This window comes from Erithacus rubecula (assembly GCF_903797595.1).
Source record: "Erithacus rubecula genome assembly, chromosome: 23".
NCBI classification, from domain to species: Eukaryota; Metazoa; Chordata; class Aves; order Passeriformes; family Muscicapidae; genus Erithacus; species Erithacus rubecula.
This window is the reverse complement of record NC_136675.1, coordinates 4206115-4220696: the sequence shown is the minus strand read 5'-3', so window position 1 is coordinate 4220696 and position 14582 is coordinate 4206115. Positions and strand designations below refer to the sequence as shown.

Here is a 14582-nt window from a genome sequence, read left to right as displayed (position 1 = left end):
TATTCTAGCATTTCAGTGATCTGAACTAGGGAGAACTTTTCTCCCCCCCCATATAATGTGATGATTTTAAATTCAATTTGAGATACCCCATCTCACATCCAAACACTGATCAGGAGAATCGGATTTATTTTTTGCTCTGATGTGGTAAGACCTCCTAGTGAAAATACATTATTTGCTGGCTTCACAGAGCCACAAAACAGATGTGAGTGTATCAGCAGCATAATAAACCACAATAAACCAAAATAATACAGCAAATAACCGAGCAAACATCTAACAGGACGTAGCCATGGAGAAAATCCTCCAGCCTTGGCAGCCATCCCTGTGACCTTCCCTTCCCTCTTCAGCCAAGCATGAAGAGCAGGAGCCCCACCTGCATCTGTGGGTGGGTATGGACCTCAGCAGGGATGGCTGGTGAGTTTGGGGCAGAGGAAAGGGGGGGCAAGGATATGTCCATGCAATTTCATGGTGAATTACAGACTGCAATGCCCAGCTGAGTCCAGGGCCCCACTGGATGGACACCTGGCAAACAGGAATCAAAGGAAGGATGCCTCAGAAAAAGCAAAGAGAGGTTGGGAGGAGAGGCAGAGCTGGGGACTGAGCCCTGCTGCAGGCGCAGGAGAGCTCAGGCGTGGGGACAGGCAGGAGCCTGCAGGACAGTGGGAGTCTGTCCCCTAACAACAAACACAACAGGAGGCACCTAAGGACCCATTTCAAGGTGAAAATCTGGGAGGCTTTGCCACTTAGCAGGGCTGGTTCTGGCAGATCTAAAGGGAGAGGGAAGGAGGGAGCCAGTCAGCAGTTCTGGGGGTCAGAGACAGCCTGGCAAGGAAGACAGATGGGCGAGCAGGTGCTGTACCTTCCGAGCAGTAACTCAGCAGAGCAGAGCTGCCATCAGACCCTAAAAGGAGTCATCAAACTGCAGCACAGCCCATCTCTGGGCATTGCTTTGGCAGTTTTCCCCTGCCTCTATCTCGGCAAAGTGCCTGGTCCAGCCCCAGTGCTGCTCCCAGCCCTGGGAGTCAGTGTCCTGCTGCTCTCAGGGGCAGCTGGAGCCCTCTGGGACACGTCCTTGTCTGCTGGGAAATCTGCCTGAGCAGGAGTGTTACCACAGCAGTGGGGTGTGGGCTTCACCCCAGACTTTGAGGGACAGTTATTAAAGAATGCAAGAAAGCACCTCAGTGCAGATACCTGGGATGAGTTGTTACTGGTACAAAAACCAAAAAAATAGTAATATTTAGGCCTTAATGACTATTCCTGCCTTCCTTACCACCTTGCCCTGAGCCACTGTCTCCTGAGCCTGAGATCCACACAGCAGGACATATAGGTGGTTTAAAGTTTAGGTTTTCTGAGCTGGTCACCAAAGATTCAGGAGGCTGTTTTCTGAGGTTTTCAAGGTTGTTTATTGTTTCTTATCTAAGAAATTCTTTCTCTAGCTAACAGTGGTCTGTTCAGCTTGAGATCCAAGGCACACTGCCTGTCCTTGGGGCAGGACTTATCTTTTATAATATAAATTACGTGTCTAATATTTACAATTACTATCCAATACATGACAATTTTATCACACTGTCCAACTCTGTCCCAAACCCATTCAATAATGCCAGCCTGGCACTTAACATTGATGGCAAGAAGAAGCAGAAAGAAAAGACATGCCACGCCCAAAATCCTCCATATTAGCTTCAAATACAAACATTTCTAAAAAATTCACTTTTCTATCTTCTAACAACCTAATTTATACTCTACTTATTTTTTGTGACTTGTAATTCTTCCTGCAACGACAGTAACTTTTCCCAGGGGCTTAAATCCAGTTTACAGGGGTCCTCTGAGACCCCTGCCAGGGGGGTCTAGAGGCATCCAGGGGAACACCCAGGGCTCCCACAGCCCTGTTTTCCAGAGCCCTGTGCCCTGCCTGAGGTGCCTGTACCATCATCACGCCGTCCAGAAGCCCCAGCTCTGCCTTGGGCGCCGACTGCAGCCTCTCCATGGACCACTTCTCAATGATGGAGGACACGTGTGGGTTCTCCACGTTGAGGATCCGGAATCCGGTCAGGTTCACCCCAGAGTAGCGGTATGGTTCTAGGTCTAATGCATAAAGATCCTTAAAAGAGAGAAATTGGTTTAAACATTTTGCTGAGCTTTGTTTTGTTTGAGTTTTCTGCGTCGGTTGGTGTCTGTGTTTGGAGTGAGACAGCAGAGCCCACAGGAGGTGGGAGGGAGTACAGATCCCTCAGGAATTAAAGGATTGTGCTGTCTGCTGCCATCAGTCGCTGCTTGCCGGGGGCTGGAGGTGTTGGTGGAATTTGGGTGCCGTATGTGCAGGTTCCCCACACGCAGCAGAAGGGAACTCCTACCAAAGAACTTGTTCTCAGCATGAAAGAGGCGAGAGGACTTGGGGAGAAAAGCAGAATCACTGCCTGAGGCTCTGAAAAAAGAGATTTGTGACCCAGGGAGGGGGGACAGGGCAGAGTTTCTGTGTCTGAAGCTCCCATGGGCCTTTCCACAGAGGATTGCTGGCAGTGCTGAGACCCACAGGGTGCTGCGGGTGACAGAGTCGCTCTGAATGCAAAACACCAATTTGCAGACTACCAGAGAGGAACTGAGACGCATTTCTTGACATTCCAACCAGCCCACACAGTCTGCAGATGAATGAGGGTGCCCTTTATGTGATGTGAGAACCAGAGCCAGGCAGTGCTGAGCTCTGCTGGCTGCTGGCCTGTGAGCAGCGCTCAGCGAGGCGCACTGGGGGCACTGGGAACACTGGGAGCACTGGGAGCACTGGGAGCACTGGGAGCACTGGGAACACTGGGAGCACTGGGAGCACTGGGAACACTGGGAGCACTGGGAGCACTGGGAGCACTGGGGGCACTGGGAGCACTGGGAACACTGGGAACACTGGGAACACTGGAAGCACTGGGAACACTGGGAGCACTGACAGCACTGGGAACACTGGGGGCACTGGGAACACTGGGGGCACTGGGAACACTGGAGGAGCACTGGGAGCACTGGATGAGCACTGGGGAAACTGGGAGCACTGGGAGCACTGGGAGAACTGGGGGAGCGCTGGGGGCACTGGGAGCACTGGAAGAGCACTGGCGGCACTGGGAGACCTGGGAGCACTGAGAACACTGGGGCACTGGGGGCACTGGGGCACTGGGGGCACTGGGAGAGCACTGGGGGCACTGGGAGCACTGGGGAAACTGGGAGCACTGGGGGCACTGGGAGCACTGGAGGCACTGGGAGAGCACTGGGGGCACTGGGAAAGCTGCTATGGGGCAGCTCTTGGCTCTCCACGTGTCTGAATATCAGCTTCAGGGGTGAGTTTGGGGTTAGACAGCGTGCCAGGGGCGTGTGGCAGCTGATCTGCTCCCCAAAGCCAAGCAGCTCACCCGAGGGAACGTGGTGGGATGGCAGCCAGGGGTGGCTTGGTTAATGGGAACCATTTGCTGGGTGGGACATATTTCATCAGCATTTTTCCTGAACGATTTCTGCCAGTGTTTCGTGGCACTGTGGATGTGGGGAGGTGCAAAGGCAGCACCACGAGTCGTCTGCAGTGGAGCGTGGGGGTGAATCTGTGACATTCACTGCTCTCCCCAGGGCTGATCAAAGGGATTTTCAGTATGGGATGAGGTGCTGTGGCTGTGCTGGGGCTGCTCTGTGCTCTGTGAGGGGCTGTGCTGGTGCAGCTACACCCAGCTACAGCACCCATCTGCACAGGGGGAATCCCAAACCTGCTTCCCTAAGCAAAGCACAGCAGCACTCACCAGCAACTGAGACATCCTTCTCCGTGGGGCAGTGAGGGTTTTGTGGCTGTTTTGCTTTAATAAGCTTTGGGGGTTTGATCTTTTCTGTAAGCCTTGCCCCAACCTCTGCAGCCCCAGGGCTCACTGCTGATGGATGCAGTGCTCAAATCTGCAGGTGCAGCAGGGACCAAATCATTAATCACCCTACAATGGCAATTGGGACTCAGGTTTTTGGGCTGTTTTTTTAACCCTGAAAAATTGCAAGTGCAAGCCTGCACGTTCTGTTAAAGTGCACTGTGAAAACCAAGCCACAATGTTGGCTTTTAAATGACTTCAGGGAGCTAAGGGCAAATACAGTGGTTTGACCTCAGACAGGTGCTCATGACTCTGGCTGGGAGGGGGGACAGCAATTCTGTGCCTGACCTGCTGGAATGGGTCTGTTCCTTCTTTTTAATCACACCCTTCAGTTTGTATTCCAGAAATTGTTGTGAAGAGATAATTTTTGTTGCAAAAGCTGATGATTTACTGCTCAGAATGTGACTGCATGTGACAAATCAGATCCCTGAGCTCCAGACCCCTGGTCTCTGATCTGTCAAACCACCAGCCCTGGCCACCTCTCAGGTCCCACTGGTATTTTGGGTGCTGTCCCTGCCCTGCTGCTCCCCACTGACCTTTCCTTTAACCAAGTTCCTATAGAAACCAACCTCCCATCAGGCCCCCTCCTTGGCTGCAGTTTAAATCTCAGCTGAAGCCTGATTTATCACCTCCAGGAATCAGAGGATAATTCAGAATACCAGCTGAGTGTCAGGACGTGGGGAGGTGTGGATAGGAATCATCAGATCAGTTTCTTCTGGATTTTCTGCTCCTGCACAGCCACAAATTGAAACATCTGGTTCTATTTTCCACCTCATCTACATCCCCTTTCACTCATTATTTTTTGTGCTGCAGATTAATTCTCCCCTCCACCCTAAATTGTGTTCCTGTGATGCTCTCCCCCTTCCCCAGTTCAGCCAGCCTGGGCTCCCTGCTGGTGGCAGCAATGCTGAGCAGTGATCTCAGTGCATCCCACATCCTCAGTGGGAGGCTGGAAAGGTGGTCCAGGAAGGGAATCCCTGTTTTCTGCTGCCCATGGGTGAGGAGTCCCCACAGTTCTGCCCTGGGGTGCCCCATTTTACAGAGTGCTGAGACACCCCCACAAGAGTGGAGCTCTGAGCTCTCCCTGCAGGGGCTTTGGGTGTAAAATCTGTGTGTGACAGAGACCAGCACTCATCAGAGACCCTCCTCCTCCTCCTGTGATGGAAAAGGCTGATGGGGCTCTTCATGCTGGAGTCGGTGAACTGTAGTCGTGCTGCCTAGCAAAATGTTGAAGCATTTCATGCCAAGTGTTGATACACTGTGCTCAGTATTGACTGGGGACCTTTTAGAAACATTCAGTATAACATAATAGACTAATTCATTAGCACCCCATGGGTCTCGTACTGGGGAAGCTGAAGCACAGGCATTGCAAGCTAGGAAAACATTGCCTTAAGGAATGACAGATTAAAATATCTTTCCCATGATATAACTGTTATTTCAGGAAAGTGGCATTAATTGTGATTGCTTATCTATTAATTTATTATAATTCCTCTTTTCCCACCTCCAGGCTGTACCTACACATGAAATGTACTCCAGGCTCAGCTGGGGCTGATTAATAGGAGGTTATCTGGGAAATGCTTAAAGCTGCCTGGAATAGATAATGGCAGCAGGGGTAATTAAAATGTCATTTGCATTTGAAAAATAAATTTTGTAGTTTTTAAGGGTTAGTTTAGTGTGTTTCTTTCCTAAAGGCAAAAAGATAAATTGGGTTTTCAAAATCACACAAAATTTAACAGTAGACTAGACAATAGCATCTTAAATGGAGAAAAAAGTGACCCTGCCAGGAAAGCCAAAAGCCTCCCAGAGTCAGAGAGGAACTGGCCCGTGTTTAACAGAGGGGAGTTAATGTCAGGCTGAGCTCTCCTCCTACAAGATAAACCAGGGCTGAAGCTTGGACAGCAGGGCTGCTCCTGGCTCCAGAGAGCTCCTGGGTGCTCATCCCCAGCTCTTGCTGCATCAGGGTCACAGCAAACCCTGGGTGGTGGCTGCAGCCTTGACTCTCCCTGTGCTCAGTGAGTGGCAGCCACACCGACATCAAAATGACTGGGAGGGAAAATAAAACCAGAGCCCAGAGCTGAGCACTCCAAAGGAGTGACCTAAGGGTGGGGGAAGGAAGAAGTGACATCTTCAGGCAAAGCACCTGGGCAGTGCTGCAGAGCAGAGGAGGCAGAGCCAGGGCTCTGACCCTGACCTGCAGCTGAGTCCAGCCCTGCCCTCTCCTCCTGGGCTCCCAGATCTCCCAATTCCTTGTTTCCCACCCCACTGCAGTGCAGGCCAGGGTCAGACCCCCATCCCACCCCCCTGCTCCAGCTGCCCCCTCACATCCCACCCCCCCATCAGGGAGTGTACAAGGGGTGTGCAAAGCCAGATACTTTACCAGAGTGGTGAAGATGAAGTGGTAATATTCTGTCATCATCCCCATTGCCATAGCCTTAAGGAGAGTAAGGAAAAGGGGTTAGTAAAGGGAAACAAGAATATAACAACAGTTATGCAACATAAAACACAGAGCTTGTAGGGAAATGTGGCAGGAAAATTGGAAACACCAGGGCTGGACTCAGGATTGAGGTCATGGAGCAGCTCAGCCATGCTCAGCCAGCAAGAGGCACATGCTCAGGTGCTGAACTGAGCAGAGCTGTGCTCCTCAAACCATTCTGAAATCATGGCAAAGCCTCAGTGTCCAGCTCTCCTGAGGGCTGGTGGCATTTCTGGGTGTCCTGGGTGTGCCAGGGCACTGTGGCACTTCACTCATGGTGCAGGGCCACAGCCCTTCTCCAACACCAAACACTGAGCAACCCCACATAAACCTGTGCAGAGTGGCCATAAATAACCTGTTCTTACAGTGCCACATCCCTGCAGTGGCTAATGAGCCAGCTGGAAGGGTTTGGATTTCTGACACGTGTGATTCTGGAGCTCTGCATCCCCACCTTCAGTCCCATCTGTGCAGAGAGCACATGGAGCTCCTGCCTCTGTCCCTCCCTGCTGAGCACAATCCTAACTCAGGGTCTGGTTTGGAAGGGGGACAGTGAGGGTGCAGGCACAAGGATGGGGAGTGGGAACATCCCCTGTCCTTCAATTTGTGGAGATCATGGTCCTGAGAGCCCTTGGCCAGCAAAGATTGAGATTCCCTGCCAGCCCCTACACGGAGGATGCTCCTGCAGATTGCTGGGATTTGCATAACTGAGCACTGGAGAGAACAGGCTGTCCTGGAAGCTCTTTCAGAGGACATCCATGGGCTGAAGGGGCTGGATGACCACATCCAGACCCTTGATAATGTGGGGGGAGCACATTTCACTCCATGAGAAAGGTCACCTTGAAGCTGGTGGCTGGTGGCAGGAGGATTCCTGTGGGTTTGGCTGGGATGCTGGCTATGTGAGTGTGTTTACTGGAGAAAACACATGCAAGAGCACTTTAAAATCCCCACTGATGGGAAAGTGACTTCAAGTCCCCCCAGGAAATGTTTGCTTCCCTTGGTTTCTGCTAAAATTACTAGGGCGGAATTTTCCTCCGAGGAAGGAAGTGACAATCTGAAAAGAAGTGAGATGTCAAAAAAACAAGGGGAAAGGAAAAGATCTGGATTGCAAGCCTAGATGTTGTGACTCTAGAGTGTGATTTCACCTCAGGTTTCCTGCTCTGGAAGTATCTTTTAGGAAGCCTGGGGGTTTTCCCTGTGGCCATTCACTGTCCTCCAGTCCCTGGCCAGTGGATCCAGGGGCTGCAGTGCAGCTCTCTCCCTCCTGCACACTCTGTTTCAAAAAGCTGGAGCAGGGAATGGCACCTCAGTACGGGAAGCATCAGTTTGTGATGGGGAGCCAATCTGGAGCCAATAATGAGATGCAGTTCATGTTCTACAGCTGGATCATTCTGGCTATAGCTGAGGAGCCCAGACTCGCTGTCAGAAGGAAGATTCAGCTTCCCAGCACTGGCAGCCTGGGGCAGGATGCATCTGGGTTTGTGGGGAAATGAATAAATGATCATCCTGGTGGATAAGCCACAGGCAGTGGCCACAATGAGAGCAGGAGTTCAGTCAGAGCTGGCAGGCACAGCTGTGCCCTGCAGAGCTGCTTGGGACAGAGCAGGGCACAGACCTGGGGTGATAACAAGGGACCAAAACTGAGGAAGGCCAGAGAACCTGGGAAAGCCTCACAAACAGGGCTCACTCTCTGATAGGTTTCTACAATTATTTGTTTTCCAAGAGGACAAAATAATGTCTGGTCACTCAGGGGAGACAGGCTGGAGTAGTAGGTGACAGTCTCATCTGTACAGTAGTGCTGGTTTATGTGGTGTTGCTCATGGATTACTAATCCATGGGGATTTTTACTACTCCAGTTTAAAAAAACTGCCCAGATGATCAGTGCTGTGCTGTGGAACCTTGAGTCTCTGGGGAGCAGATTCCCCTCCTTCAGGAGATGGCTTTGCCTAGCTCATACTTTCAGTGGAAAAGAGCTATTTCACAAATGTAGGTGGCACCTCTAGACATGCATTTCTTGCTACAGGTAGAAAAGTGAGGAAAATATGAGGTTCCTAAACCTCCTAATCTTCAGCAGATGTGGGTGACCTGCAGGTCGTGGTACACTGCTCCAAACCTGCCTGATGTTACAAACCAGAGTGGCCAGGCATGCAGAGACCACACAGGCTCTGGTTTGAGTTTGTGCAACTTCCCAGACTCTGAAAATACTCCAGTACTTCCCTGAGTAAAGATTATTTTGTATTGCTAAGCTGAAATCCATGGCTCCAGGTCCTGACAAAAGCCCAACACACACACAGAGAAACCCAGCCAGAAGGACTTAGAGAGACTTGTCTCCCCTGGTCCCCCCTCTCCTCCATCTTCCTCACTCTGCACCGGCAGTGATGAGCTGAGCAGATGGCACAATAAACTATAATAAACTGCATAATAAGTGAGCAGCACCAAACACAACCAGCACGGGAAAATAACTGGCAGGAGACAATAAACCCCTTCTATTGCTTTCCATAATAATCCCTCCCAGGCTTTCCAAGTTGCCTGAGCACTTCCCTTCATTTTGCATCGAGAAGTCTCGTGCCTTGTGCTCACTCTTCTCATCCCTTTGGGGATTTATTTAATCTGGGTGGTGGTGTTGTGCTGGGCTGATAGGAGCAGCACTTTCAGGGCTGGTTTTTAGCATCTCTGTGAGGGCCTTTGTCTCATATTGACCCTGAAACCCAAAAGCACTCGGGAATGAGGAGGAGCTGGGGTGAGCAGCAAGGAGGAACGTGTGGAGGAAGGAAGGAGGGAGCCCAAATGAATGGAAAATCACTGACATCTGGCTTAAAGTCCAAGAATTGCAGACAGTGCTGGGGAAGGGACAGAGGATGCCATCCCTCCTGGCTGGGATGGAGGAGGAAGGGGGAAGAGGGAGGAAGGCTGGGGCTGTGCAGCTGCAGGGAGAGCCACAGAACAGCCCAGCACCAGCCTGGGCATTGCATTTGGCACAGCCCCTTCCCCTCCTGTAACATTTGTTCATTCTCACCCACAGCCACAGTTTGTTACTGCCAGTTTTTCAGCCAAAATGCTGCAGTCTCCAGGAATCCAGCAGTGTTCTTTGAAGGATGGACAGGCTGTAGCTTTTAGGATGGCTGTGTATTGTCTCCCAAGGGGACGCTGCACCCCAAGGCGGGCTCACTTTTCATTAGGGCCACCCCACAGCCACGGGCTCCTCAGCAGGCACTTTTTGCCTTGCTGCTCACCTGCTTGAGGATCTGAGCTGCCATCAGGTGGCTGCAGTCGAAGATGATGCGGAACTCCCTGCCCCTCTTCATCTCCTTGAGCAGCGGCCGCGCGTCGTCCGTGTCCAGCGGGAGCTGGCGGATCTTCAGGCGGATGTTGTAGCGGGACGGGGCCATGATGAGCTCCTGCAGCCTGATGAGGCCTTTGGGTGTCACACAGACACAAATCTGCAGGTTACAGCTCTGCTTTCCCCACCTCAGGGCTCCCCTTCTTCTTCTTCCATCCCTCCCTAAACGGCCATTGCTAATGGGGACCAGAACAAAGGTGGCACACAAACACCATCAACCCTCAAGAAGAGCTCTTTTAGGGCAAAATGGCTTTTCCTGGTGGTTCCTGCCACCACTGCATCCAGTAGAGCATCCACCCTGCACTGGGTGGGAAAGGGAGAACAGCAGGTTGGTCCTAACCTCAGACACCTCTGGGATCACAAAAAAATTTTCTTAAGCAGATGTGCCCTTGAAAAAGGACAGGGTGTGATAATCAGCTGCACAACAAATTAAAATCTGCATATTTACCATGCACAGCAGCAAAAGGCAAAAATGAATATATGCTTGGATTTATGAGTCGTGGAGATCGTAACACTTAATCACAACTCGTAACTTCCTGCTACCCTCAGAATTCATCTCTGTTTCCTGCACAAGGCACAGAGCCATGGTGGATGCAGCTGAGCAGGAATTATTGGGATCTGGTGTTGCAAGGAGAATTTCAGCAGATGACTATTGCAAGGGGGAAGAGAGAAGCGTGTCCCTTTGCATAGAAGGAACACATTAGAATATGCCACGAAGGGAACATACTGTGACCCACATTTGCAAAACAGGAATGTCAAACTGTGTTCTCATCAGCCCTCCCCTAAAGAAACCATTTTGTTTAGTGAAATTAGGTTGGACAGGCTATCCAATGTGGCTTTTGTTTTTTTTGGGGGGGGGTCTATATCTAGAGCTGTGCAGTGCTTTGCTTTGTTTAACCATCAACAGCTTTCCTTACGCAAAGAACTTTGCCAGCTCTGTGTTACAGAATTATCCAGAAAACAAAAAACTTTCCAGAACTGCTTTTGGTTTTAGCTGGGAGCTGCTCCCTCCATGGCAGCTGTGGACAGGAGCTTTTCTGTTGCAAAGTGCCAGAAGAGCCAGGCTGAGATGGTCACCCCATGTCAATGAACCCCACCACGACCCTTTGCCAGCTCACTGCCCCACTTACAGAGCTTTGTGAATAAAATGCTTCAAAACCTCCCAAAGATGCCCACAGCACTGTCCAGAACTCCTGGGAACCCTGCACTGCACAGGGCATCATCTTGAGAGGGTTCATTGGAAAAGTTCCCCCAGGACAGAAAATCTCCAGGATTCCTCCTCTGAGCTCCTTTACCCACCTGTGCTGTCGTCGTACACCACTGTGGCTGACCTCCACTTCAGGTACTGCACTAGGTCCAGGATGGCGTGGCTCAGGGAAGCATAGTCAGGATACAGGTTGACATAGAAAGTGTCCTTGTTGTCCAAGGGGTGATGCTTCCATCGGAGCTGTATGTGGGGCACCTCCAGGGCATTGCAGATGGACTGCACAGCGTTGGTACAGGAGCCTTGGGAAGGTCCAAATATTGCAACCACCCCCAGGGCGAGCTGGTCACAGGCTGGAGGGGGAAGTGAGGGATGTCAGCAAAGCCTGGGGGGGGGGTAAGCATGGGGCAGCCCTGAGCACAGCCCAGACACACCTGGGCACTGACCCAGCACTGATATTGGGTGATTACAGCAGTGGTGAAGCACAGAGAGAGAGGATGAGCTATGCCAGGTAGGTCTGGACTGGTGGTAGAGGCACAGAGGAGTTCCATGCTCCTCTGAAGGAGCCTCCACCACAAAACCATCTAAAAAGGGACAGGGGGGTCACCTGGCTGGCTGGGAGCACTTAGCTCCCTCCTGGTGATGTCCCTCCAAAGCTGCCAGCTCAGTCAGCAGGTTTCCTTTGTCCCCAACCAGAATCAAACTCCACGAGCCCACAGGTCAGCAGCTCACAGCCTTTGTTGAGCAGTCCCTCCCCTTCAGCAATTCAAGTGTGCTGCTGTTATCCAGTAATCAAAAGTGACTGTTATTAAGGGAACAGAACATCCATGTGATGGATGTGAGCACTGCCAGGGATGCAGCGACACAAACACAGGCATGGCCTCCAGACCTTTACTCAGGATTAGAGCAAACGCTGAAAGGAGTTCTGTGAGGTTTTCAGAGGGAAAAAAAGGTACTTGTTCCCCTTGTATTAAAATGCCTCAGGAAGGTGAGCTCCAGCAGGAGTTCTCATCCAGATCACTGGTGAGAGCAGGACAGAACAAGCTGCTGGTTCTTGAAACCAGACCTTTCTCACGCTGAATAAATGTCCACAAAGCTGCTCAGAAGTTTGCTCTGCTCTTACCTTTCTTAGTTGCTTCAAAGCTGTCGTGGAAGTGTATCCTCTGGATGTCATAGGTGAGGGTTGTGTTGGGCAGCAGAGTTCTGTTCCTGTTAATGATGTTGGCGGAGAATCGGAAGGCTTGTTCCTCAGCACTCATCACCTGCGTGTTGGGGCCATCTGCATACTCAAAAATTCCTCCTGCAACACAGAAAATCCCACCTTTGAGCCATAGTTTGTTTCACAAACTCATGCAGCAAGGGTGAGAAGACTCTTGGAAGGTTTGCAGGTGGAGCAGGGATTGCTCGAGGACCCACCCTGTACTGAAATGAAGACAAGAAGGATTGGGTTTTTCTTATATCCTGGTCTATGGGAATACTCAGGGTGGCAGCTTTGTGGGGAAATAAGAGGTGGTTTAAAGTTTTGGAATATTTTTACGAGCCAGATAAGTGGCTTCCCATAAAACTTTAGGAGCAGACCATGGGAGGTGGACAGGCTTATTGCCCATCTGCAGGGAGGCTCCAGGTCTGTGCCATGAGGAGTTACTGGGCACAAAACTGGCACTGCCCTCCTCCTGAAATCCTCCTGCCTCATCACAAGAGGTCCTCACACAAGAGACAGGCAGGGCAGAGCTGCTGCTGGTTATTTTCAGTGCCATTTTCAGTACCCCTCTCCTTTTTTATTGTTCCTCATGTTTAGTTCTCCAAGTTTTTAATTCAGACCAGCAGAGACTTCGGGATTTGCCTACCCTACAGCTCCTCTGCTCAGTAGTGCACATCTCAGATGAAGCTTTCCTGTGTACAAATGTTGTTAATGCCATTACACCTCCCCAAGGGCAACAAGCTCATGTCACAGCATCCCTGGGTTTCTTGGCTCCGTGTCTGTGAGTCTTGTCCTCAGTTCCCACTGACAGCCACTCTAATTGGAGTGACTTGGAGCAGGCATGGGTTATGTAATCATGTGTCCTTGTCTCTGAGATGCAGGAGCCACCCTGTATCCCCCACAGAAAGACACAAACCTTGCTCTATCTTATTCAAAAGAAAACCAAAATAATTAATGGATGAGCGAAATAAGCAAGTACAATTGGTAACAGATGGTCTCAGGCTTCATTAGCAGAAGGAAAATCTTCCTCTTCAATTTAAGATAGTCCTCAAATATTTTGTTGTAGACAACAGATGTCTGCTCAGCCCTCCTGGCTTTCAGGCAATGCCATGAATCCTTCTCCAGCAGCCAGAGCACATTTTCTATAGTTTTGTGGCAGTTTGGTGTTAACCAGGAGTTCCAGTTTGGCCAGAGCCAGGCTGACAGCTTGGCTGATGGCCGTGCTCTGGGTGTCCTCCTAGGAATGTGACCAGAGCCATGCTTGGATGGTTGGAGGTGTTGTTCTCAGCAAGGAAAGAAGGATTTACAAAAGGTCTCTGACTTTCTGCTCCCCTTGATGGTGACAAGTCCCTTTCATCCTCTTCCTCTGCAATCTTTGTGCATCCGTGTCCCCAGTTGTGAAGTGAGTGTGGGAATTAATTTACATTCACAGACAAGAAAAAAGTTTGAGCTGTTCCCTGCACGTCTCTGCTAGAAGAAAACATTGAACTCATTGCTAATTTTGGTAATAGGCAGAAGAATAAAGGAAGGGAGAGGCTGGATGCTCATTCTGGAGCGTGGTTTCAGTCCCACGTGATTTCCAGCCAGTCACTCATGGGCAGGTTTTCATTCCAGGATGCTGAGCAGCGTAGGCAGGAGTGTGGCAGAACTGTCCACATGCCTCATTCTCACTGGATTATGACAAAACATTTGGGTTTGGATGGATGCAAAGAAAAGTATTCATCCACATCAAAGTTTGCAGATGCTGGCAGCTCAGTGCAAGTTTCTTAGGGTAGAAGAAAGTTCATCTATAATATTAAATCAGACAGAATAAACAAAACTAAAATGAGTGTGAGATTCTCTCCACCCTCCTGTTCAAAGCTTCACTGTCCAGACTATTTAGCCAGGGATTTTTTGCTTTCTAGCATGGTCCTGAAGTGATAGCTGGTTAATGTTATGTTGGTTGCCCACTAGCTGGCATTCAGCTTTCTCCATGTCCAGCACTTTCAGGGTTGCCTTGGAGCATGTCCTACTGTAACAGAATATAGAAGGGCTGGATATGTGGATTATTAATGTTTGATCCTAAGTAAATTCTCATTCCAGACATCCAGCTGGATATAATAGCCTTTTGGACAGGAAAAATGAGAGAGCTGACAGGCAGCAGGGAGGTGTTTCCCATTGGAAAACACACCAGGAATACTCTGGGACATTGGGAATCTGCTACAGTTGCTCAGGAGTCACTGCATGCCCCAGCCTGGTCTTTGCTCAGAAACTGGGGAGACTGGGAGCACCTGATGCCAGATCTGTGCAGGATTCATGGCACATCCCCTTGGATCCTCACATCCCTCTTGGCTGGGAGCCACTCCTTCAGAGATGTTCATTCCCATCATTATTTAAAGAGCCTAATAACTGGCTTGAAACAGCTGATTAATGCATAATCTTCATCATGATTACACAGCATAACTGGCATTAATTTGCAAAGCCAGCTAATTATGAAAATAATTGTTGAAGTTCTT

General features: G+C 50.3%; 1 protein-coding gene across 1 annotated transcript in view; it reads right to left on the bottom strand.

Annotated features, from left to right (window-relative positions):
- Window positions 1–14582, bottom strand: part of GRIK3 (glutamate ionotropic receptor kainate type subunit 3) — a 106517-nt gene that overhangs the window by 35594 nt on the left and 56341 nt on the right. Inside the window, exons 2-6 of the mRNA XM_079325591.1 lie at window positions 12010–12186; window positions 10982–11239; window positions 9576–9757; window positions 6250–6303; window positions 1922–2095 (exon numbers count right to left, since the gene is read on the bottom strand). Of these exons, the coding sequence (XP_079181717.1) occupies window positions 1922–2095; window positions 6250–6303; window positions 9576–9757; window positions 10982–11239; window positions 12010–12186 (845 nt within the window). The remainder of the gene's footprint in view (window positions 1–1921; window positions 2096–6249; window positions 6304–9575; window positions 9758–10981; window positions 11240–12009; window positions 12187–14582) is intronic.